The sequence below is a fragment of the Podarcis erhardii genome (genome assembly GCF_964252035.2).
Source record: "Podarcis erhardii genome assembly, chromosome: 5".
Classification (NCBI taxonomy): Eukaryota; Metazoa; Chordata; class Lepidosauria; order Squamata; family Lacertidae; genus Podarcis; species Podarcis erhardii.
Genome location: NC_138509.1, coordinates 87,400,110 through 87,426,074, shown reverse-complemented (window position 1 = coordinate 87,426,074; position 25,965 = coordinate 87,400,110). Strand labels below are relative to the sequence as shown.

General features: G+C 45.8%; 1 protein-coding gene across 1 annotated transcript in view; it reads left to right on the top strand.

Annotated features, from left to right (window-relative positions):
• SPATA16 (spermatogenesis associated 16) overlaps positions 1–25,965 on the top strand; it is a 156,007-nt gene that overhangs the window by 10,952 nt on the left and 119,090 nt on the right. Inside the window, exon 2 of the mRNA XM_081862520.1 lies at positions 1,244–1,865. Coding sequence (XP_081718646.1) covers positions 1,272–1,865 — 594 coding nt within the window. The 5' untranslated portion in view covers positions 1,244–1,271. The remainder of the gene's footprint in view (positions 1–1,243; positions 1,866–25,965) is intronic.

Sequence of the window (25,965 nt, the reverse complement as noted above, 5' to 3'; positions counted from 1 at the left end):
AGCCCCAGAAGGCTGACGAAACCTGGGCAACACCCAGCCAGAATGAAGCACTCTTATGAGTCCTATTGATGTCCATGGGAAACTTACATACCTGCAAAAATAAATAAATCCCACCCATTGAAACCAATGGGGCTTCTAGGTATTTTGGCCAGGCCGTGCCCTGCATTAGACAGGAGTGAAAGATCAATGTTGCCTCTTTTTTAGCTCAGCCACACTGTGAGTTAGGTGTCTGTTATTCCCCTCACGGAGGCTGTGAACTGATCACCTTTTCTCATTTTACCTTGGAGCCCTCCATATAATCATAGCATTGGAAGGGACCCTGAGGATTGTCTATTGACTCTATTCCAACCCCCTGCAATACAGGAATGAATATGCAGCCATCCCATATGGGGATCAAACCTGCAACCTTGGTGTTATCAGCACCATGCTCTCACCGACTGAGCTATCCAGGCTACTGATCACTGGACATGCTTCTTGAATCTGTTTAGAAGAAACCACATTGGCTAGCCCTGTCTTAGCTCTTAGATTACACTCCCCTTCTCATGCCATCCTGGTAATATTTGAAAAGGAGATTGAAGTGGGTACATCAAACACCACCATTACTTCACTGCCCACCTTTCTCTTTCTCTCTCTATGTATCCCACCCTTTCTCCTGGAGCCTCATAATAGCATAAAATGGGGTTAATTGTATTTTCTCCCTGCAACAACCTGGCGAGGTAGGTTGTTGTTTACCTACACCATTTCATTTATGAATCGCTTCCCACGAAGGACCTTCAGGGTAGGCTGAAAGAAGGTCACACAGCAAGCTACGTTGGGCTTTGAACCCACTTCTCCTCATTGCAAATCCCAAAAGCCACTTATTTCACCCCCTGAAAACCTCACCCCTTGGCCAGCGTGTGAACTGTAAGCCAACAGGGTTCCAAAAGGAAGAGTCTAGGCAGAGCCCAGGAGTGGGTAGGTCAGTACTGAAACAGAAGTCAAAATACCATTTTTGCAATAACAGCTATGGAGGCAACTCAGCTTATTTTCAATAGAGGGTATAATTCCAAAGTCTTTCAAAAGAAAGAGGAGGGAGGGGGGAACTCTGCTCTTTGCTAACCATAGCTGATTGTTGACTTCAAATGGTACCAGCTGTGGGCAAATTGAATAAAACATTTGCTCTGCATCCTTTATTTGCAAAGCTCAGAACTGTAAACTTTCCCACCTCTTCTGCCTTCTCTCTCCCCCCTCGAACCACCCTCAGGAGTTTGAGTCTAGCTTTTCTGTGAGTCATGGAGCTGGCAAACAGCACGCGCTTTGAGAACATCGCAAGCGAAATGTGCAGAAAGGAGGAGCTGAGAGGAACGGCGTACCGGCTGAATGACGTTCCGGAAGCTTTGCAAGAGGTTAGAAGTACCTCGGGGGCAGCGGTTGTGGAAAACGCGATGGAGAAGCTGAAAGCCGGGAAGAGCAATGTCAGGGAAAAACAAGGTCACGATCTGGACAGGTTGGTCCTGAAAAGAAAGTCGGAAAGCAACGATAAGCCAGGCGTGAGGAAGGAACAACGCTTGATGGAGCCAGAGAACCAGGCCCTCCCTGTGCTACTGCCCCACATCCCCCTAAAAAGCCTGATGGAGGTCGAAATGAAGTTGGTGTACACAGACGAGGAAGACGTCACCTATGAGTTTCTGGCAGCTCAAGTGGCCCCAACCAACACGCAGGCCAAATGCCCAGGGTCTGCAAATGTAGATTCCCCAAGGCTGCCTGGCATGAGCAGGCAACCACAGATGGACAAGTGGCTTCAGGTGTCCTTAAAGGATGCCAGCACTTGCTACAGGCAGAAGAAGTATGCTGTGGCAGCAGGACAGTTCAGAACAGCCCTTGAGGTAGGTAGGGGCCCCGAGGGGAGTTGGGTGAGGTAATGGGAAGAGCACAAGCGTTAGGTAGCCATGACAAGGGCACTTGGAGGAATGATGGCCACCAAAGCCCTGACTTAGCTTCACCAGAATCCTTAAGGTCACTCTAGATCAGGGATTCCCAATCTTGGGTCTCTGGTTGTTTGGGGACTACAATTCCCATCCTCCCTGAGGGGGGATGGGAGTTGTAGTCCAACTACATCTGGAAACCCAAGTTTGGTGAACCCTGCCCTAGATTATGGTGTAAAGGAGAAGCTCCTTTTCAGAGAGTCATTCCTGGAGAACATGGATGGGGAACTTCAGGCCCAGGGCTCAAATGCAGGCCTCAGGCCACAAACACTCACAGAGGAAACACCTTTCTTTGGAATGGCTGGAATGTGTCCTTGGAAGGTGATAATGGCTCTAGCTTGCCTGGAAGAAGGATCAGTGTGTGGAGAAATCACTGCCTTTTGTATACCATACCATCTATTTAAATAAGCTTTCCCTTGCGCATAAGATTCACCACACCACTGTTTTCTTATTTATAGATATTTAATTGAACGTTTTATCAATCCATTCTCTGTTTTTACTCATTTATTTCTTTGCATGCTCGGTTATAATGCAGTACATGGATTTTTCTTTTCATTCATTTGTTTCACTTATTATACTTCTACGCCGCTTTTCACTCACACGAGTCGCAAAGCGGCACACGTACAATAAATAATAACACAGTATTTCACAAGTGCAGCATAAATCATTTAAAATGGCCAACAAATCATCCGCAAAACAACCACTTTCTATAACCCTATTAACAAAGCAACTTAGAAAAGAGATTAAGCAGGACAACCACAAGAAAAGTCTTATTATTATAAAAAAAATCACAAATCATTACAGCACTCAGTGCTTTTTCTCTTAAAAAGAATGTTTAGGGGTACTCTCATGTTCCTACTCATATTGAAATACTGCCCCTCAATGAGACCAAACTTAGATTCACAAAATGTTTAGGGGTATGCGTACCCCACCCCACCCCCACCCCAAAAAAGCACTGTCAGCACTCATAATCCACAAAGCAATATTAACAACCAAAGAACCAAAGACAAGTTAAGCACTGCTGAATCCACACACTCCCTCCCCAACCCCATGACTCAGAGTCCTCCACTCAATTCATCAAAAGACACATTCACATGACTGTTGGTGGCAACATTCCTTCTGAAAGATCCTGGGGCTCTGAAGGGTGGAGGGTGGAGCGAGGCAGGTGGAACAAGCCCTTGCCTGGTGCCAGCAGAGAGTCCCATTCCCCTCACTTTTTCATTTTCCTAACGTTCTTGCGGGCTTTTATGCAGACCGCTTAGGGATTTCGTATATTAATAGTATATACCATATTTTTTGCTCTTTAAGACTCACTTTTTCCCTCCTAAAAAGTAAGGGGAAATGTGTGTTCGTCTTATGGAGCGAATACAGGCTGTGCAGCTATCCCAGAAGCCAGAACAGCAATAGGGATTGCTGCTTTCACTGCACAGCGATCCCTCTTGCTGTTCTGGCTTCTGAGATTCAGAATATTTTTTTTCTTGTTTTCCTCCTCCCAAAATTAGGTGCGTCTTGTGGTCTGGTGCGTCTTATAGAGCGAAAAATACGGTAAATACTGGCATCATTGTTACTGTAATTAATAATAATAATAATAATAATAATAATAATAATTAATTATTATTATTATTCATTATTTATACCCTGCCCACCTGGCTGGATTTCCCCAGCCACTCTGGGGAGCTCCCAACAGAACACACACACACACACACACACACACACACACAGAGTGGTACCTCAGGTTAAGAACTTAATTCGTTCTGGAGGTCTGTTCTTAACCTGAAACTGTTCTTAATCTGAGGTAACACTTTAGTTAAAGGGGCCTCCCGCTGCCGCCGCGCCACCAGCATGCAATTTCTGTTCTCATCCTGAAGCAAAGTTCTTAACCCGAGGTCCTATTTCTGGGTTAGCGGAGTTTGTAACTTGAAGCGCCTGTAACCGGAGGTACCACTGTGTGTGTGTGTGTGTGTGTGTGTGTGTGTGTGTGTGTGTGTGAGAGAGAGAGAGAGAGAGAGAGAGAGAGAGAGAGAGAGAGAGAACATCAAACATTAAAAACTTCCCTAAACAGGTTCTGCCTTCAGATGTCTTCTAAAAGTCAGATTGTTGTTTGCTTCCTTGACATCTGATGGAAGGGCGTTCCACAGGGTGCCTGGTTCCCTGTAACCTCACTTCTCACAGTGAAGGAACCGCCAGAAAGCCCACAGCATTGGACCTCAGCGTCTGGGCAGAACAATGGGGGTGGAGGCGCTTCTTCAGGTATACTGGACCAAGGCCATTTAGGGCTTTAAAGGTCAGCACCAACACTTTGAATTGTGGTCGGAAATGTGCTGGGAACCAATGTAGGTCTTTCTTCACCGGTATTAATATGGTATCGGCGGCCGCTCCCCGTCACCAGTACCTAGCTGAACCTTGAAACTTCCTGGCATCTAGTACAACTGTTCAGTGGGTCTTTTCATCTCTTCCAAGCTTATGAGCCTAGCATTCCACCTTTGCCCAAAATGACTGCCACAGAACCCCATGGGATATAACCCCACAGCTCAGCAGGGGAGAGAGAAAATGATAGCATCTGCTGGAGGGACCACCACAGAAGTGGAGCGTTTACACCTACCAGGTGCGCGCTGACGGGAAGCCGCGGCTACTGGCATTTACAGGAAAGCCATCGTAATGTTCTGCCCTGATTTCTTTGGTGCTGCCAATCTGATCTAATTATATTGGAAATCCCTTCTATCGTAGCGCTGTAACTCCCGCTGTGCTGTGGCTCATAATAATCACATAATGGGCCAGGATTTAGGCATAATCAGATTTTCGCTTCCCTGTCATGTTTCCATAACGCTGCTATAAAACTGACATAAGCGGCCAAAAGTGGAGAAAATAAAACAGAAAAGCAGCACCCATTATTTAAGCATCGTTATCAGATGGGTGTGCGGCAGCTCTGAACCCCCCACCCTACCCTGCCACACACACACACACCAAATATATATATATATATATATATATATATATATATATATATATGATGAAAAATAAGAGAAATTGGATTACCACTGCTGGGAACTGTTTGCTCATGTGCAGCTTCAGCCATAATGATGGCACCAAGATCTCTTAATCATCAGCGGGTGGCTAGTTAAAGTTGCAGAGCTGTGGAAGCTGGAGGCTGCTTCAAAAGAAGGGTCACCAAGAGGATGTTTTACTGATGGAAATGTCACTGTGCAGTTGTCCCCTCTGTTGTGTAACCAACACCCCCGCCCCAGTCCATTTACCCAGAAATTAGGGCATAGATTCGGGTCTGGATAGGAACATGGGAAGCCACCTTGTACCAAGTCAGACCTTCTGCGTTCAAAGCAGATGTTCTGCCACTGAACCACATCCCACCAAAAATAGCAGCATCTTGACCTCACAGGGACCAGCCAGTTGCCTATGGGAAGCCTGTAAGGAGGACCTGAGTGAAGCAAAGCTCTCTGTGCTTCTTCTTCCCAGAAACTGGTATTCAGAGGCAATTTCAACTGGAGGAGGGTTCAGTTAAGTGGTGCCTCACCTGCTATCTGAAGGGACAAAGCCCAGACAGGACAGGATGGTTACTTGGTTGCTTTTTAAATCCTGCTCTTTATCCTTCCTTTCAGACGGCTCCTGAGTTAATAAGTTGTTTTTTTATCTGGCTTTTCAATTACAGTGGTACCTTGGTTTAAGAACAGTCCTGTTTAAGAACGATTCTATTTACGAACTCTGCAAAACCGGAAATAGTGTCCGGTTTGCAAACTTTACCTCGGCCTAAGAACGGAATCCGAACGGTGGAAGGGCACCAGCAGTGGGAGGCCTCGTTAGGGAAAGCGCACCTCGGTTTAAGAACGGTTTCGGTTTAAGAACGGACTTCCGGAACGGATTAAGTTAGTAAACTGAGGTACCACTGTACCGAAACGGCTCACATCAACAAGGGCGAGAGGGAGGCTCTGAGAACAGGCTTATGGTAAGACAGGATGCGGAAATGAAGGGGAGTGGAAAGGAGGGGCAAAAGAGGAAGAAGATGGAAATCAGGTCTTTAATTTCAGGACAAAGCGCTAAACCCAAAGCATTTGCACCCATTTCGGGCCACGCTGATTTTCTCAGAACCTTGCTTAGATAGCAGTTGGTGGCTCTTGTTCCTTGGCCAACAGTTGGGACCAGAGTTTTCTTTCGCCCTTGTTTCTGCAGTCCCAAAGCAGTTGGAACAGAGTGTTCTTTCCGGCAGTGAGCAGAGGGGGAAGTGAGCCCCTTATAGATTCTCCTCCTTTGGCCGATGGATCAGGCCAAGCCGGTCATCCTCCTTGGCTTGATGTTCTTTCTCTTCAATTAGAATTTGACCCTGGAGAGAAAAGGTATGCGATGTGTGAATCGGCGCACTCCATTTGTCCCCCTCCTCCCTGCAAGTGGTGGTCAACAAAGTGGAGAAAAGCAACAGCAAACCAGTTGCATTGCAGAGTTTGGCTGCAGCCGCACAGCTCTCATATCATCAGGTTCCTGCCTTCGCAGGTAGAAACCGTTGACCTTTGCCGTGCACATATAAATACTCCCCATTTTTCTAAGTTTACAAGAAAAAAACCAACCAGCCCATCTAGCTTTTTTTTTTTTTTTTTTTTTTGCGTGACTGCCAGCTGAAGTGTGCAAGCTGCAAACAAGCCTCTTCTGACATCTAGCCCTCTTTTTTCCCAGCATTTGACAATTAATCCCACAGGGAGGCGACATTTCGAAAAGCCCTTGTGGTTTTCTAGCACATTTAAAAGCCTATCCAGCCTGCTGGGGACCTGGCATTTACAGCTGTACGACCAGATTCTTCTATGTATCACAGCCCACAAAGTGATGCCATAAAGTGTAAATAAGTGCGGCACTAGGCCCCAGGCTGCAGCGAGACCACATTTCCTCACCATTTCCGTACCTCCCCCCCCCCATGTGTGGCTGGCGCATTTTGCACAGGGCAGCAAAATGTAACATAATGGACAGGAGCCACCGAGAGGAACAGGGCTCCAGAACAGAAGGCGGAGGAAGCAATTTGGCTTGGACCTACCTGAATTTTCTTTCGGTGGCAGTGACCCAGAAGGGATTCTTCTTGCACAAAGAAGGAGGCTTTGAGTCCATTTTAGCAAGAAAAAAAGTGTACGACTTGCAAAACAGCAGCAGCAGCAGCAACAAAACCATGCGCCGCCATCTCTGACCCAAGTGGGCTTGTAATTGCTTTCAGAAGTGGATCTTGAACTCAGTTTATTCGGAGCCAGAATGGATGCCACCGGACCCCTGATGTCACCAGGCAATGTGATGGGGTCTGATTCCTCCCACAGTATGCCTCCTCCTGCAGGCTTGAAGGTATCCTGGGCAAAGCGCCCTCTGTGCCCCTTCCCAGACCACTCACAGGCTGCCTTGCCAGGCACTGACGGGTTGGCACTCTACTCCTGAACTTCACTCTGGGAAAGAATTGTCATTTTTTAAAAAAGCAGCCAGCCAGAGAGCCAGAATTGGCAGTGCTTCTTGGCTGTCCCTGCTCTTCTAGTGGCTCCTCCAAGCCACTGCGTAGACTCCCTCTCCCTCTCTGTGGGCCAGGGCAGCTGGCAGCCCTCAATGGAAGCAAACTACTTCTGCCTGGTTCCTCAGCTTGCTTTTCCTGTTGCCACCCACCCAAGCACTCCTTTTCCCTCCATGCCTGGCTTGGCCCATGGCCAGACTCAGCTCTAGCAATGTTCCGGCATCCTCCTCCTTTTCTTCACTGCTTCTGGGCCCCACCCGGATATACCAATGGGGATAAGACCCACAAGCATTGGAAATAAGAACGCTGGTGACCACAGCAGCACCCGTAGGTGCCTCACATCACTTCTTTACAGAGCTGAGCAGTTCAAGGACACTGGCCTCAGACCCCAAGCCTCCCAGGGCCCCTGCATTTGCCTGGTCATGCCAGGTGCTGACACAAGAGCTGTTTAGTCCATATCTCCTCTCACACTCTCCCACCCACTGAGGAGCCAGGTTTAGGAGTAGGTCAGCAATAAGGAGTACCTGGTATCAACAAAGTTAACTCTTTATTCAAAGAAACCAAAACAGCTCAGGCCTAGTGGGAACAGCAACTTTTCCTGGTAGGCCCAGTGAGATAGTTGCCAGGTCCCTGCCTTCCCTCCGCTCTCTAAGTCTCCTCCTTCCCTGGGTCCTTCTCAAGCCATCTGAGACTTTGTCGCCTTGTCCATCTCTGCTCCACCCTCTTCATACCTAATCTGGTTCTGGGAGACCAGGGGGAGAGAAGCTGGTGGCAGCAGGAGACTCCCTGGCTTCTTCAGCCGCCTGCCTCATCTCTGTTGCTTGGGCCCCCTCTGCTGCTGCCTCTGATTCTTGACTGCTCTCTGCCCGAAGCCTCTTCCTGCTCACTAAAACCCTGTTACCTCTTCAGCTTCTTACACCTCCTGCTCCCATTCTCCTCCCTCTTCTCCCTCTGATGACACATCGCCATCCCACCACCAATCTCCTGGCTCTGAGTCTTCTTCCCTTGAGGGTTTCCTAGCTGATGCCTCCCATCCGTCCTCTGCAACCAGCCAGTCCATGGCAGCTGATGGGCACTGGTGGCAGTGGAAGATCTCTACTCCCTACATTAAGTGCAAATAGACCTTAAAAATGCACTTGGGGCTGGGGGTGCATCCCTCTACCACTGCTGGGGCCAACAGCCACATACTGTAAGAGGGTGGGAGAGAAGGTAGGAAGATATGGGCAAGAAGCTTCACGGAAAGTGCATTGGTGGCTTTTAAGGGCAGGAGAAGCAGAATCCATCTCCAGATGAGCCAAATAAGAGATATATGTATTTTAAGGCAAGCATTATGATGTCCCCACCCAACCCTGGAAAATACACGTCGCTATATGCAATGCAGCTCAACGTAAACCTGTTTGCATTTCTGTCACCCACCTAGCTCTAGGCCAGTGTTCTTCAACCTCAGACTACAACACCCACCATCCCTGACCATTGGAGATGGGAGTTGTAGACCAACTGGGGACCCAAATTCAAGGGACACTGCTGTAAGCAATGGTGGCGAGAGCAGATAATATTAAGTGGGAGGACTCACTGCCCTTTTATCTGGTGCCATCACTTGCTTAGGGACGCGGGTGGCACTGTGGACTAAACCACTGAGCCTAGGGCTTGCCGATCAGAAGGTCGGCGGTTCAAATCCCCGCAATGGGGTGAGCTCCCGTTGCTTAGTCCCAGCTCCTGCCCACCTAGCAGTTCGAAAGCACGTCAAGTGGAAGTAGATAAATAGGTACCGCTCCGGCAGGTACCGCTCTGGTTCACCAAAAGCGACTTAGTCATGCTGGCCACATAACCCGGAAGCTGTATGTTGGCTCCCTCGGCCTATAGAGCGAGATGAACACCACAACCCCAGAGTCGTCCGCGACTGGACCTAACTGTCAGGGGTACCTGCTTGGTTTGGGGAAAACGTAGGTGTCTTTATGATATCCACCCCCATCTCTTTGCCAGGACTGGCATTATCTGCTTTCCTGTGAGAGCTATAAGAATGTAACATGGTTAATGGAACTGTGGTTGCCTAGAGCAGGTTCCCTGGGGGGAGCTGTTTCCAGGTGAGCAGCTCTAAGCCCCATTCTCGAGACAAAGCTTTTATTCTCAAGAAAACTTTGTTGCAGGCTGAATATACATGAAAGTTCTAAGAGCAACATGCCCAGGGCTCACCTGGACCATTTTATATCCTTTTACACCAAACAGTCAGACATATATCCATTGACCCGTATTGCTAGTTACTTGGGGGGGGGGGAGGGAACAGGATCTCCAAGCACCTGGATTTCCCATCATCCTCCCTTCCCCGTTATGCTATTTCTTGATTTTCCATACGTTCCTCCATTCACATCCCAGCGCTCAGGTACTCCACTTCAGCAAGCCCTTTACATTTGATTTGCAAAGTCACTTGCAGTCATTCTCATTATCGTAGGATCTCTGCTGTTTAAAAACGGCTTAAAAGGTGCGTTTTGTCATCCTGGGTAATGCAGTGCTCCCCAGAGGCTGTGAAATGGCCTACTTTTTGTGTGTGTTTATCAAACCGTGCTCTTCGTCTGAGGACCAAAATGTAATTAGCGGCTGTAATTTATCCCGAGAGAGCGAATATTTCCTCAGCACCTAACCCCGAGAGAGCAGGCTACAGCATTCCTCGTGCAGGAATTTTGCATCGCTCTAAAATGCTCGAGTTCTCCCTCTGTAGTCTAATATTGATTACCTTTAATTCTCACTGCCAAAGGATAAGTGCTAGCAGGGTGCACAGAGGCCCAGAATTCTGTCTTAAGCTGTGTGGTGGAAATGAATCAGGTATGTTCCAAAACTGGTGTGTGTGTGTGTGTGTGTGTGTGTGTGTGTGTGGTATAGGATTTGGGAAAGTCTTCTTGAACTACATTGCCATGCACTGAAATACGTAGTGGCTGGCGTCCATTTGGGACTGGCAAGGCAGAAAAGTAGAGAGGCCAACCATAGCTGGAAGCTGAGCCAATGACAGCATACCCTCCAACATTTCTCTGATGAAAATAGGGATGTCCTATTTCACGCTGGTTGGCTTCCAACATACAGTGGTACTTCGGGTTAAGTACTTAATTTGTTCCAGAGGTCCGTACTTAACCTGAAACTGTTCTTAACCTGAAGCACCACTTTAGCTAATGGGGCCTCCTGCTGCTGCTGTGCCGCCGGAGCACAATTTCTGTTCTCATCTTGAAGCAAAGTTCTTAACCTGAAGCACTATTTCTGGGTTAACGGAGTCTGTAACCTGAAGCGTATGTAACCCGAGGTACCACTGTACATAAAAACATCATAAGACTTTAAACATTTAAAAACTTCTCTATACATGGCTGCCTTCAGGTGTCTTCTAAAAGTTGTATCTTATCTCCTTGGCTTGGGGGGTTGCATAACTCCATACCCTCCAACATACCCTCCATACGCAAAATAGGGACATTCTGGGTTCAAATCAGAAACTGGGATGGCTTCTGTAAATCCAGGACTGGCCCTGGAAAATTAGGACTCTTGGAGGGTCTGTGACAGGCAGAGCTGATTCATTTAAGTTTTGCCCCATTCGAATCTCTGTTGAGTTCTGCAAAGGCAACACTGAGAATGAGGAAGAGGAACAGAACAGGCAGCGCCACTGCCCTGAGTTGGTTGTAAGAACGCAGGCAATTGGAGGTTGGCCGAGGGCAGACTGAGACTGATGCACTATTTGCCCAAATGAACCAGTCTCTGCTGGTACTGGAGAAGGCATGTGGTGATTGACTGGTCACCCTGGCATTTTCCGCTTTCTATATGAAAGTGAGAGCTGGACCATAAAGAAGGCTGATCCCTGAAGAATTGATGCTTTTGAATTATGGTGCTGGAGGAGACTCTTGAGAGTCCCGTGGACTGCAAGAAGATCAAACTTATCCATTCTGAAGGAACTCAGCCCTGAGTGCTCACTGGAAGGACAGATCTTGAAGCTGAGGCTCCAATACTTTGGCCACCTCATGAGAAGAGAAGACTCCCTGGAAAAGACCCTGATGTTGGGAAAGATGGAGGACACAAGGAGAAAGGGACGACAGAGGAGAAGATGGTTGCATAGTGTTCTCGAAGCTACCAGCATGAGTTTGACCAAACTGCGGGAGGCAGTGGAAGACAGGAGTGCCTGGCGTGCTCTGGTCCATGGGGTCACGAAGAGTCGGACACGACTAAACGGCTAAACAACAACAACATAATACAGTGGAGATTTTTCAGGAGCTGGGTCTTTTCAACAGGGGCACCAAAATTCCTCCTTGAGGAAAATCTTCTCCACCCTTGCTCGGTTGAGGCTTAAGTGAAAGTTGCTTTAGCAGAGGGCCCTTGAATTCAAGGGGAAGTTCTGCTCGCCGCTGCTGCAAATTTGCTGTTGCAGCCATTCTTTTATTGCGTAGCTGGGTTTTTCACATTGTGAGCCACCTTGGACATCTTAATTTACTCCATCCACCAGGATATAAATATTTTAATTGATTGATAAGTGCTTAGGATTCCAATTTTAGCCTTTTAATTTTAAATCGCTTGGCTATAATTACCCAGTTGGTCCTTGCAGTCCTCCTCCAACATAGCTTGAAAGTCCCCCCATATGGTGTGGTTGCCGCTTCTCTGCGGCTGCTTCCCACGCATAACTCTATGGTAATGCGCATAATGGGGAGGAGAGGTTTATTACAGTACATGGATTGTTTCTCAGACTCGCTACTAATTTTTGTACTCTTCATTATCCTTTAAAATGGTGGTTGTTTCTTTGCTGCGCTGTATCAGATGTTACCAAAGAAGGGAAATGTCTGGAAGCAAGTGAGGCCTTTACGCTTGTTTACCACAGAAGATGTGGATCTAAAGCCGGTTCATGTACTCTGCCCCAGTGAAGCAAGCAGTCCTGACGTTGGCTTAGTTGTTGGAGTGGGAGCTGTTAGCAAGATGTCTGGGGCAAAAAAAAAATCTCTCGACAGGCAATTAATTATCCCGATAAAGATGGTATACAAATTCTAGAAAGGTTTCCTTGTGCCATAAATCTCTTCCGGAATTAAATTTTACACTCTGTTGTCCTGAAAATAATCTCCTCCAGGTCATTAAACAAACAAATGAAGTAAGTTAATGGCTGGTATGTTACTTTTAAAGCCTAGAAAGAGCTCCAAACGGTATCGCTGTGCTCGCCATCTCGGATGTGGTGTTTGTCTCTGGGATGTGAAATGAAGATCTCAAATAAAGTATGATTAATTCACCAGAGGGCCGTAGAGATCTCTTTTCACGAGCTGGATTAATTCCATAACCCACAGATGGTCATTATGGGCTCTCCCGGTGCGATTGTGAAATCAACTTAAGTGTCACTCCATTTATTTATTTTTTTAAGCGTAGCCTCAGCTCTTGACTTAACTCTTTGAAGGGTGTCCCAATGTGAATGCATTCTGTATGCGTGAGCATACAAGGATGGGCAACAGCAGATACATGTCAGGATCTGATTGCCAGACTAAGCAAATTCCTTTTTGTCGTACATATCCACTCCACAATGCCTAAAAGCAATACTACTGTGATGCACCAACTTCCATCGTAGTGCATGTTTCCTTACTTGTTGCGCATGTTGCAGTCTAACTAGTTTAGACTAAGCGAGTTCTTAAAAGCTCATTCCTCCAAAAAGAAGCAGAAAAGCTGAAAGCTATACGTGGCTGCAGGTACCTTAAATTACAGTGGTGCCTCGCAAGACGAAATTAATTCGTTCCGCGAGTTGCTTCGTCTTGTGGTTTTTTTTTGTCTTGCGAAGCACGGCTATTAGCGGCTTAGCGGCTATTAGCGGTTTCGTCTTGCAAAGCAAGCCCATAGGGAAATTTGTCTTGCGAAACACCTCGAAAAACGGAAAACCCTTTCGTCTAGCGAGTTTTTCGTCTTGCGAGGCATTCGTCTTGCGGGGCACCACTGTACCTGTATACCACCCCTCAACACACCATCCTCCTTTTTCTCCCTTGGACCAGGAGAAAACCTGCCGCAGGCCTGTGTTCAGAGCCTTGACAGCAAGCAGCATATAATCCTTTTTAATAAACCAGTAACATTATGAACATCTGTTTTGAGCCTGAATCATTAGCAACGCGATGCTGATAGCAACAACAACAACAACAGCACTGGTTGCTGCGCTCGCCCTCTCTCTCTCTCACACCCCCTCTCTCTCACACACATGCACACAGACACACAAAGTAACCACAAATTTTACTTTTGCCTGCAACAACAATAAAAAGTTTTCAAGCACAGGAAGTTAATAGACGAAAATATCTCTTTTCTTTACAGAACAGACTGCTGTACCGATTTCTTTTCAAAACTCACACACACAAAAGCAAGGAAATGCAAGCTAAGCCACTCCAGAAAATACTGCGTGACAATCATTGTGCATTGTGTTGTTTGTAATGCACAATGATTGCCAACTCAGTTAGCACTTTATTGCTAATGTGAACCAGTTTTGAAGAATTAATGGGTGCAGCAACCTTAACCATTTTATTGTGACTGAGGGTTATTTTGTCAATTGATCCTATATCCCTTTAGTGGGATTAAAGTCGCTTGAACTCGGTGTGATCAGACTTTGTTCTGAGTAAACATGGAAAGGATTGGGCTCTGTGAAGGTAAGAGCTAAAATATATATATACAAGGGGGGCAGCTAATGTTCCTTGATTGCATTTCATCTTTCACCATAATTCACTAAGATTTGTGTGTCGAGGTCCCCAAGCCACCCCCTAAATAATTCACAATTCACACATAATTTTTGTTTAAGGTTTTTGGCATAATTTTGGCCACAACTTTCTTAAAATACATAAATGTGAGTGGTTGCTTAGGCATTGGTTATGACTATCTGTCCCCCCGCCTGGGGACAGAGCTGACTTCCGGATTCCAGCAAAAGTCAGTAAGGGAAAACAATATTGGGGAGAGCATGGAGCTGGGCACCAGACCCTCACCCCACACATGCTCCCGGGGGCTTGCGTGGCCCTAAGCCCCATTCAGGGGTATGGACGAAAGAAAGGCAAGCCCCTGGATTCCTTTAACAGAATTCCCATTCCACAGCAGCATTGAAGGTGCAGGCACCGCCAATCCTTACCCCTCCACCAACCAATTTTTTAACCAATGCCTAACCGCAACCTTACAAGTTGTGACGATTTGGGTGTGGGGTTGTGCATTTTATTAAGACAGTTCCCCCCATCTTCCCCCCATGGTTGCATCCCTGAAAAGGCCTGAAGCATTCAGCTTGGTATAGAAACTGGACATAGGAACGGGTCTTATAATGAGTCCGACCATTGCTCAAGCATTGTCTGCACTGACTGGCCGCAGTTCTCCAGAATTTCAGACAAAGGAATTTGTCCATCCTTCCTAGAGATGCTGGAGATTGAATCAGGGACCTTCTGCATGCAAAGGAGATGTTCTACCCTTCAGATTTAAAAGAACAGATGTGAATCCATTTCTTTCTTTTTTAAAAAATAAATATTTATTGAAATTTTTAACAAAATACAACAAAAAAAGAAAAAGCACAAAACAGAAAAATACACAAAACACAAAAAATAGATAAAAAGAAAAAGAAGAAAGAAAAAATCCATTATTCTTTTTCTAACTTTGAAGCTCATATCCTTATTTCTTTGACCTCCTCACACCTCCCCTTTTTGTATTCCCAATTACATAATCAAATCAGCAAATCCTTACCCTCTTTCCATTTATCATCTTTAGCTTTGTATCTTAACATATCACAACTATTTTCATCCATAAATTCATTTTTGCATACACTTTCTAACTTTGTCACTAATACCACTTATTTTTAATCCAACATCATTTTAACATTCATAAATTTTACACTGTTTCTGTAGATAATCTTTAAATTTCTTCCAATCCTCTTCCACCAACTCTTCTCCCAGGTCTCGGATTCTGCCAGTCATTTCCGCCAATTCCATATAGTCCATTACTTTCATCTGCCATTCTTCCAGGGTGGGTAGATCTTGTGTCTTCCAATACTTTGCAATAAGTATTCTTGCTGCTGTTGTGGCATACATAAAGAAAGTTCTATCCTTCTTTGGCACCAATTGGCCGACCATGCCCAGGAGAAAGGCCTCTGGTTTCTTCAGGAAGGTATACTTAAACACCTTTTTCATTTCATTATATATCATTTCCCAGAAAGCCTTAATCTTTGGGCACGTCCACCAAAGGTGAAAGAATGTACCTTCAATCTCTTTACATTTCCAAAATTTATTATCGGGCAAATGATAGATTTTTGCAAGCTTGACTGGGATCATGTACCACCTGTACATCATTTTCATAATATTCTCTCTTAAGGCGAATCCATTTCTTTCTTTTTTTATGACTGTGGCACTATCACTATATTTTAGAGAGCAAAGCCTAGGAATTGATTTTTATGCATGCTCCTCTTCCGTCTCTGCCTTCTGTTCTCTTTTATTGCTGCAAAAGAGGGCTCTCTTTTTATTAAATTGTTATAACGATCTATTCCCCGCCCCCTGCATCTAAGAACTGCATTTTGAACCCATCCATCTTTGTGGCATTTTCAGCCAAGTGCCATCACCTTCAGCATGGCGGGGAGAACAACTCGGTTTTTCATCCACCAGCCTCCCTACTCCGTCTCGTCTCTTTCCAAGAAATGCTGTTTAGGGGAAAGGCTTTGACTTGGTGGAGAGCGTCTGCTTTGCATGGAGATGGTCAAGGGTTACCAGACCTCCAGGTCTGGCCTGAAGTGTCTAGCTTTGCCTGGCCCACTCCAGTTGGCAAGTGGAGAGCTTGAATCTCCAGGTGGGTAACACTGTGCTTAATAATAATAATAATAATAATAATAATAATAATAATAAGACTGTGCAATGAAACTTGCAGGCTTCAGGCTGGCAGGAGCTGCTGCAAATTATAGTGGAGACGCTCTGTGGGAGTATGCCTTCCTTATTATTGTTGTTGTTGTTGTTGTTGTTGTTGTTGTTGTTGTTTTAATTTCTATACTGCCCTCCACCCAAGAATCACAGGGCAATTTACAATATAAACACACAAAAAGACATAGCACAGTAACAAACAAAAAACAATGACCCACACACAGAGTTTATAAAGTTATTGATTGTTTAAGTATCCAAAGACCTGGGAGAAGAGGAATGTTTTTGCCTGGCACCTAGATAGATAGGTAGATAGATAGATAGATAGATAGATAGATAGATGATAGATAGATAGATAGATAGATAGATAGATAGATAGATAGATAGATAGAGATATCTAACAAAGGTGCAGAAAAGGCTTATTCTTGTGTTTCCGCCCTCCAGACCTCTCACTGAAGGGCCTCAGACGATGATTGCAGGAACAGGTCGGTTCATAGGGGAGATGCTCCCCTTTTCCCATTAACCTCCATCTCCACAGACCACCCCCTTCACATCAGCAGGGGCCATTCCTAGGTCTCAGGTTTGGACCCTGAAAACTCAAGGTCTGGGATGCTCCTAACTGGCAACCCTAAGATGGTCCAAGTTTCAATTCCTAGCATCTCTAGGTAGCACTGGGGATCACTCCAATCTGAAACCCTGGAGAACTGTTGCCAGTCAGTGTAGACAATATTGAGCTAGATAGTCTGACTCAGTATAAGGCAGCTTCATGTTGAGGGATAACCAGCCTCATTTAACCAACATGCTTAAGTCAAATTAATGCATGAAGGGGTTAATGCCATCGAGTAAGCTGTCCTGCCAGGCTTAGCTAGGTCATTCTCCCTCACCTTGGGAGGAAAGTAATCAAGGCTTTTGCTCACCTCAGTCTACCAAAGGAGCTCAGCGTGTGAAGAGGTTCTGAGATGTTTGCTGCAGCTCAGACCGCATGGCTATTACAAGCCATTCTTGTGTCCCTATAACAATAATTGAGAAACTTTCACCATTGTAACTAAGCCAAGTTTTACTGCCGGTGCTTTCTGACTGAAGTATGGAGAAGCACATGAACCTGACCTTTAAAGAGTTTTTACGTAAACCCATTTTTAACTTACCAAATGCATGGTCTTTTGCTATGCTAGGGGAGCTTTGGAAGGAACTTAGAAGGGCATATTTTAAAGGTCTAACGGTCTATATGTCCACGCTTTACTTTGCTGCATAGTTTGTGATCTTAAATCTCCGCTGGTGTTCTCTCACCAAAGAGTACTGCATCTTGGCATCCAGGGAATTCTCCTTTTATAATTATTTTTTCCTTCCCAGCAACATCTATGTTCCTGTGTTATTTACTTGGCATTAGCAATGGCAGTTTCTCCACATGTTACTTTGTTTAAGCAACATCTTTGGCATCTTGGCAACTGCATACTCAGAGGTATAAGAATTCTGCAGTAAAGGAAGAAAGAGAACAAGAACAGATTGGGTGATTTATAATTAGGCCTAATTGACTCCCCTGTACATTTGGCTATTTTGCCCAGAGTTGACAGTCGCTCTAAAGCTCAGAAATATTTCCCTGTTCCACTGAAAACATGACATAAGCAATAATTCCTTTACTTTCCCCACAAGGTTTCATTTACATTTCGCGCAAAGGCTCCAGTGATCAACGTTTGAGTGTTTGATGTACTATCAAGACAGAAAAATGCCTTTTACTTAGACCAGCCATAATTTTACTGACTATTGCTTTATTGTACTTCAAATTGCAATCACTATTACCATGTTGCTACAGCATATCCAAACTCCACACCCTAAGCACATCCACAGCATCTCTTTACATTAGGTGAAGGACTGTCAGGTGTAGAGGAATTTTATGGAATTACTTGTGTAATCAGTTCCTTTATCATTACGTTCCTCTACCCGCTTGGACTACTGCAATGCGCTCTATGTGGGGCTACCTTTGAAGGTGACTCGGAAACTGCAATTAATCCAGAATGCGGCAGCTAGACTGGTGACTGGGAGTGGCCGCCGAGACCATATAACACCGGTCCTGAAAGATCTTCATTGGCTCCCAGTATGTTTCTGAGCACAATTCAAAGTGTTGGTGCTGACATTTAAAGCCCTAAATGGCTTTGGTCCAGTATACCTGAATGAGCGTCTCCACCCCCATCAGCCAGCCCAGACACTGAGGTCCAGAGCTGAGGGCCTTCTGGCGGTTCCCTCGCTGCGAGAAGTGAGGTTACAGGGAACCAGGCAGAGGGCCTTCTCGGTAGTGGCACCTGCCCTGCGGAACACCCTCCCAGCAGATGTCAAGGCAATAAACAACTATTTTACTTTTAAAAGACAACTGAAGGTGGCCCTGTTTAGGGAAGTTTTTAATGAAATGGCAGTGGCTTCCCTCTGGGGTCTCCCAGACTGCACCCACCCAGCATAATTCAGAGCACACACACACACCGGTGACTGCCTACTTGTTCCTGATTCCACCTTGTTCCTGATGTAGATCTTTGCTCACCCTTCCTTCCCTGGTGTGCAGAGCGCCATTTTGTGATTCACCCCAGGCGTCAAAATGTCTCTCGCCAGCCCTGACCCCATTCATTTCAGTGCAAAGGAGGAGACACAAATGCAAAAGGTGGGGGATTAAGTATCGTTTTGTAGACTGAAAACAGTAGCAGCAGTGAATACAGTCATACCTCATGTTACATTTGCTTCAGGTTGCACATTTTCAGGTTGCGTCCCACGGCGACCCAGAAGTACCAGAAAGGGTTACTTTCGGGTTTCGTTGCTCACGCATGCGCAAAATGACATCACACGCGTGTGCAGAAATGGCAAATTGTGACCTGCGCATGCACAGACGCAGGTTGCGTTCTTTTCAGGTTGCGAACGGGCCTCCAGAACGAATCCCGTTCACAACCAGAGGTACCACTGTACTGATTTCAGACATGGGGTTCAGACATGGGGTGAAGAAGCGAAGACCAGAAATTCCCACTCCCTTTTCTGTTTCCACCAAAACTCTCCAACATTCCTAAACACAAATAAGATTGGGATTCAGAAACCTCCCGCGCTGCAGTTCCATCTCTTCACCTTCTGAGTAGAGGCAACCCAGCAACATTAATTACACTTTTTAAAAGGGCCGATAAGAGTAAGCTGTTTTGTAGAAGTAGAATGCAGAGAGTTATTTTTGTCTCTCACGCCCAGTCTAAAAGCTGATTAACTGCTGTGTAGAATAATAAGAGGCTGTAATGACAATTAAGCATTAGTGACCCGTACTCCAGCTCCACATCTACAAATTAGAATTTTCTTTAAAAAAGAAAATCATGGGACCCTTGATTGTGTTGTGATTGCAACAAGCCTCTCCAGGTCCTCCAGGCCTTTGGGCCCCACTGACAAGGTGAGAGGCTGGACTGCCCCCTACTTTGCACCACCTCCTTGGAATATTGTAGTCAGGAGTCCTTTCCACCTGTTGTGGAAAAGCTGGACAAAGGTGAAATATACTCAGAGTTGAGAGTGGATTTCATGCTCTTTATTCAGCTCATAGTGGTGAGGAGGAATGGAAGTTCCCCCAGAATGTCTGCTTTATATACATTCTTTACACAATGGGCCCCACGTGATTGGCTAATTCCGGGATTCTTCTATAGGCCACTCAGGTTGTGGATTCACTTCCACCTGGAGCTGGATTGGGTGGCTCCTGTGGACCGATCTTGAAAGCAGACATTCTGGGGGAACTTCCATTCCTCCTCACCACCATGAGCTGAATAAAGAGCATGAAATCCACTCTCGACTCCTAGTATATTTCACAGGGGCTGGGGGAGGGTTTCCCCACCCACTTCGCTAGAGGAAGTTTTTGTGAGCCTGCGTTGTTTGCGTAGTCATTTATGCCTGAAGAGTTTCTCCTGGCAAATTGATAACATTTTTGAAGAGTCCCGCTGAAAAGGGCCTTGCTAAGGTTCAGAAAGCTCACAGACTGATTTGGAGAGGAACTTTATCCGCAAGGACAGGACCCGGGTACAGTAGAAGTGTGTTATTAAAGTACTCCACTTGCATTTAGGCGATCTGCGCATAGACGCGCCAGCAGGGCACAGTGACAGCTTTTGCCAGAGCCGTTTGTTATTTTACAGTGTCAAAGGATGAACAGCAGCGATGGGTGGAGGTGGAGAGAGAGAGGGGAGGTGTGCTGTTGAGAGAGACAATGAAAGGTGTAGGAGGACACGCTGAGGTTTGGGGCTCTATTCAGGGATGGGGGCTCTTTGTTTGATTGTTTGTTCATAATGCATCTGAGATTGCTAGCTTTCTGCAGCTGAGCAGCCAGTGACAGCAGCTTTTTGGAACAATGGTCCCTGTCTAACAGGCGGAGGAGAGATGTGAGAGGCTGGCTGTGCAGCTAATGTCAATTCAGTTCTCTGACATAGGATGCAATGGCAGGCCAAAACCAGGAAAACAGCTTTGCGGGCAGTGAATGCTTTCTGGTAACTTTGCCACTTCCCTTAGGGAGCAGCCCTCCACCCGCAAGGACCCTGGAATTGCTTTCGTGATTCACATCAAGATTGATAAGGCAGTCCCTTTCAGGATTTCTATTCTGAATCTGCAATCACATGTACACTTCAGGGGAAAACGGGGGAGGGGAGAAGCACTAGTTCAGGCAAGAGAGGTGGAAGCTTTTTCAGACTAAGGGCCACATTCCCTTCTGAGGAGGCTTCCGAGGGCCATGTGGGAGTGGTGGGTGGGGCCAAAGGGAAAACAGGTGGAGCCATGAATGTAAATGTTGTCTGTGTACAGTAGGCTGGCTTCTACATATACACACACTTCTTTTTTTATCCTTTGTCCAGAGAAGCAAAAAGCATTATCAAAGGTCAAGGACGCATTCCAGGTGGGCTAGAAAAATGGTGTCCAAACAGGGCCAGTGGAGGGGTGGCCCGGGGTCGGGGGAGCAGTTCTCCAGGCCTGGGGTTTCCCTACTCGTTGATTTACAGCGATTGTACTGCACAATCTTCACATCCACTTCCAACTTGCACAAGAGGTGTCAAGTCAGCCAGTCCATCAGTTTTGCTCAAACTGCCTGCCCTGTTTTGTTTTTTAAATTAAGGACCACCTGTGCATTTATTTGTTCATTTCCCACCCAGCCCCATCCTTCCCCTTCTGCAGAAAATAAACAGTAGTTGCAAGGCGGTGACAGAGATATCAGGGAGGTCTGCTGGTGATGGGCTTGTCAGAGCTGCCCACAAATGACTCTCATAACAAATGGGCAGAGCTTTTTATTCCCCCCCCCCCCAACTCAGCTCTGGAGAGAATAAAGATGTGCTTATACAGAAAGCTTCCAAATCAGCCCTTCTGTTCTACAAATGTTACATCTGTCTCTTGACCCTGTCTCCATAATGAGTTTGCTTGAACTCACTGGACCCGACTTCTGGGTACAACAAAGAAGGTGGCAGAACCAAACCATAAAGCCTAGGCACCAGCTCAGTTGCACAAGATGCTAATCACGCAGCTGGCTTGTTTGCTCACCTGAGTAGTACAGTGCTGCTGGCTTTACTCACAGATGTCTGATCTGCATCTACAGCAACTGTGGCATGCAGAGGTTGAGGTGCATCTGAGCTGACAGTCATGCTCTCTGAATCAGGACTCAGGAACAGTAGCTAGGGAACTAGTCTCTGCATCTAAGGCAGGCATGGCCAAACTCGGCCCTCCATATGTTTTGGGACTACAACTCCCATCATCCATAGCTAACAGGACCAGTGGTCATGGATGATGGGAATTGTAGTCCCAAAACATCTGGAGGGCCAAGTTTGGCCATGCCTGATCTAAGGAAATGGTTGTAACTCAGTGACAGAGCATTTGCTCTGCATGTGGAAGGTACCCAATTCAAGATGCTCATGCTAGTGTCTAAAGCCCTAAAAGATGTAGGCACCAAATCTCTGGAAGACCAGCTTCTTCTCTACAGACCCTCCAGGTGTTAAGGTCAACCAAAGGGGCCTTCTTCGTAGTTCCACCTCCCACAAAACCTCAGGAAAGGGCATTATCTGTGACAGCCTCTAAGCTGTAGAATCCCCGCATCTGGAGCCAGGGCAGGCTCAGGCCCCTGACTCGGCCCAGCTGGTGCTTGTTGCAGGGGAACCTGTGCAGACTGGGGCTCTTCAGAATCAGGCCCCAGACTAGGTTCAGCTGCCACCTGAGGCAAAGGATCCGGTGCAGACTGAGACTCTTCTGGCTCCGAGTCCGACCCCGAGTCCCAGGCCGTCACAGTAGACACCAAATCTCTGGAAGACCAGCTTCTTCTCTATAGACCCTCCAGGTGTTAAGGTCAACAGAAGGGGCCTTCTTAGTAGTTCCAACTCCCACAAAACCTCAGGAAAAGGCATTATCTGTGACAGCCCCTAAGCTGTAGAATTCATTCCCCACAGAAGTCTGTCCGGCTTCTTCACTGTACAGATTCCGGCAAAGGCCGAAGATGCAGCTCTTTATATTGACCTCCAACATATGCAGTGTGTTTGTTCCATAACCACGCATCTCCTGTGACCACTTTAACTGCTTTTAATTCTGAATTTTGAATTGTTTTAACCCACCCCAGGACCTTCCGGTCAAGGGCAGGTAATAAATTTCATTATCAATATCATTGCCATCACCACCATCTCCAGGTGGTAAGAGCTAGGAAAGTCCCCTGTATGAAAACCCTTGAGTACCACTCCTGGCCAGTGTACAAAGCTAAATGGGCCAGAGGTCTGAACCAGTATGAGGCAGTTTCCTATGTCCCTGTGACTTTGGAAGCAAACCCCAAGTCATGAACAGAAGAGGGCAACCCACGTGATCAAGGGTCTGGAAACCAAGTGTTAGGTATGTTTAGCCTGGAAACGAGGAAATTGAGAAGAAATATGATAGCCATCTTCAAATATCTCAAGGGCTGTCACATGGAAAAGAGAACAAGCTTGTTTTCTCCTGCTCTGGAGGGTAGGACTCGAACCAATGGTTTCAAGTTACAAGAAAAGAGATTCCGACTAAACATCAGGAGGGACTTTCTGAAAGTAAGAGCCATTCAACAGTGGAACGGTCTCCCTCGGGAGGTTGTGGACTCTCCTTCCTTGGAGATTTTAAAGCAGAGGTTGGATGGCCATCTGTCATGGATGCTTTAGCTGAGATTCCTGCATTGCAAGCGGGTTGGGCTAGATGACCCTCGTGGTCCCTTCCAACTCTACAGTGCTATGACATAGGGGCCAATGTAAACTGCTTTGAGATTATGCATTTGAATACATAAATAAATAGCACCCTGCTTAGCCTAACTTGCTCAGATAGGGATGGCTTTGTGGAATGAGACATTATCATGCATCCCAGGCTTTCAGCCCATCCAATGCCCACCTAGCTCATTGAGAGGGCTGCGAGAATAGCAAACAATAAACCTCTCAATGACAGCAATTGCAGAACGATTCGCATAAAGCCCAGTAAATTTAGCTCCTCTCGGATGGCAGCTGCATGCAGATTTAGTATTGAATTAACATGAAATGAAAATTTCGAGACATTGTACAGGAAGTTATTTACACAACTCTCATTAACAATAAAGGCAGGGCGGAGGGTTTTTTTTAAATAAATAAATAGAATTTCTGCTCGCTCAGCTGAAAACGTATCCCAAGTTGTCTCGAAAATAAGGAAAGGAAGATCAAACGGGGAACAGTGATAGCACCAAAAGCCAATTTGCTCTTATTCTTCACTATTTTTATTTATTTATTTATTTATTTATTTATTTATTTATTTATTTAAATGTGTGTGGGTGTGCATGAGCTCTACAGATACCTTAACTAGTCCTCATCATGCCGGTTTCTTGTCATTTTTGCCTGCAAAGCAAGGTTGAGTAGTACAGGCAATGCTATTAGCTTGAGAGATTCCTTTTTCTCCGGTACAGCAGTAGCCAGCATGGTGGGCTGTCCCTGGTCCAGGATATTACAATCAATATTGGAGGAAGGCTGAGAGGCAAGCAGCCGCAAAGGAGAATCAGGAGAAGCGCAAATTTCCAAGGAGACCCATATTTCAGTTCATGCACTGGTTTGGAAAATGTATGGGAACAGACCCCAAATAACTTCCAGGTCCTGTTGAGAAAGGGCCTCACCATGCAACCTGTCTGTAGTTGTACCATTTCTGAACGCAGGTGGAAGAACAAATGCTTACTTGCTCATGCAAAAGAGGCAAGCTGGATTAAATACACTATATCTTCTCATTCAAGTTGATAGGGCTGTATATGACGCAGAGAAGCATTCGAACATTTGGTCACCCTCCACCTGAAGTCTGAAATGGTACCGCATGGCCTCAGATACGTCCCGCAAGGCTTTTGTTTCACAAGAAAAGCCTTGCTGGATCACGCGGAAGGCTCCCCAGTCCATGCTGAGCCTAATCCAGCGCTTGAAATTCAAGTTCATCCTTTTCCTTCCACATCAAAGAACATCAGGATGGGGGTTGGAATATCTCAAATGTAATTTTTAGCAGCTTTACCAGTTTCAAAGGCTCTGGGAGGATTATAGCGCTGAACCTCACTCTCCAAGTTGGTTGTTGTTGTTGTATTCTTCATCATCATCATCATCATCATCATCATTTGATTATTTAAATGCTGCCCATCTGAGTGGGTTGCCCCAGCCACTCTTGGGGGCTCCCAACAAAATATTAAAAAGCATCAACTATTAAAAAACTACCCTGAACATCATTTTAAAGGGTGGGGCTTTAATATAAAGATTCTAAATGATTCCTTCCTTCCCGCCATCATTTAACAGCACCATTTCCCAGTTCCCATATTTTTTTTTGTCACGCTGAAGCAGGGTCTAGTCTGTAGAAAAGCATTATTACCCAAAAAGAATTAACCCCCCCAAAAAAACTCGGCAATACCTTTGTGCTCGCTGAGGTGTGTAGAAATAATTCTCTTGCTCTTTCAGCCACATATACATCTTTCCTATAGAGACACTTTGGAGGCTATATCTATATATATATAGTAGCAGGGCTAAAAGTTACAAGCAATGAACCCTCTGATTTACGTCTCTTCCCTGTAACAAGATGATATGGGGATTTGAAACTGAGGAGTGTCATAAACGGCCTGCGATTTTTCCTGGAAAAGGTGGGATAAAATAAAAGAGGTACCGGTAATTATATTGGGAGCTTTGTGTAGCATATTTCAAATCTTCAAAGCACTTCATTTGCCCTGTCTTGAGGCCGAAACTAGAGAATGGCACAACCCAACTCAGGTCATGTGGATCCCTAAAAATCTGGGGAGGGGAGCTAGTGAAAGAATCATTCACTGAAAGAATAGAACATGGGTAGGCAAACTAAAGGGGCGCAGGTGGCACTGTGGGCTAAACCACAGAGCCTAGGACTTGCCGTTCGGAAGGTCAGCGGTTCGAATCCCCATGATGCTCCCGTTGCTCCCGAAGCTCATTGTTGTTAGATCTTTCAAAGCCTTAGTGACACAAATGGAGCATAAAACCTGCATACGCAATATGTACATTTCCTTTTTTTCTTGAAATCATTTTCATTTGATTTTTACAATGCAAAATTATATTTAAAAAAATTAAATTACATATCCATATAAAGAGATTCCTCTGAATCTCAGGATTTCCCCCCCATCCCTTCCCTGGCGTCCCATTTTAATCATTTAAAACCGCATCTTCTCCAAACTCTATTATATCAA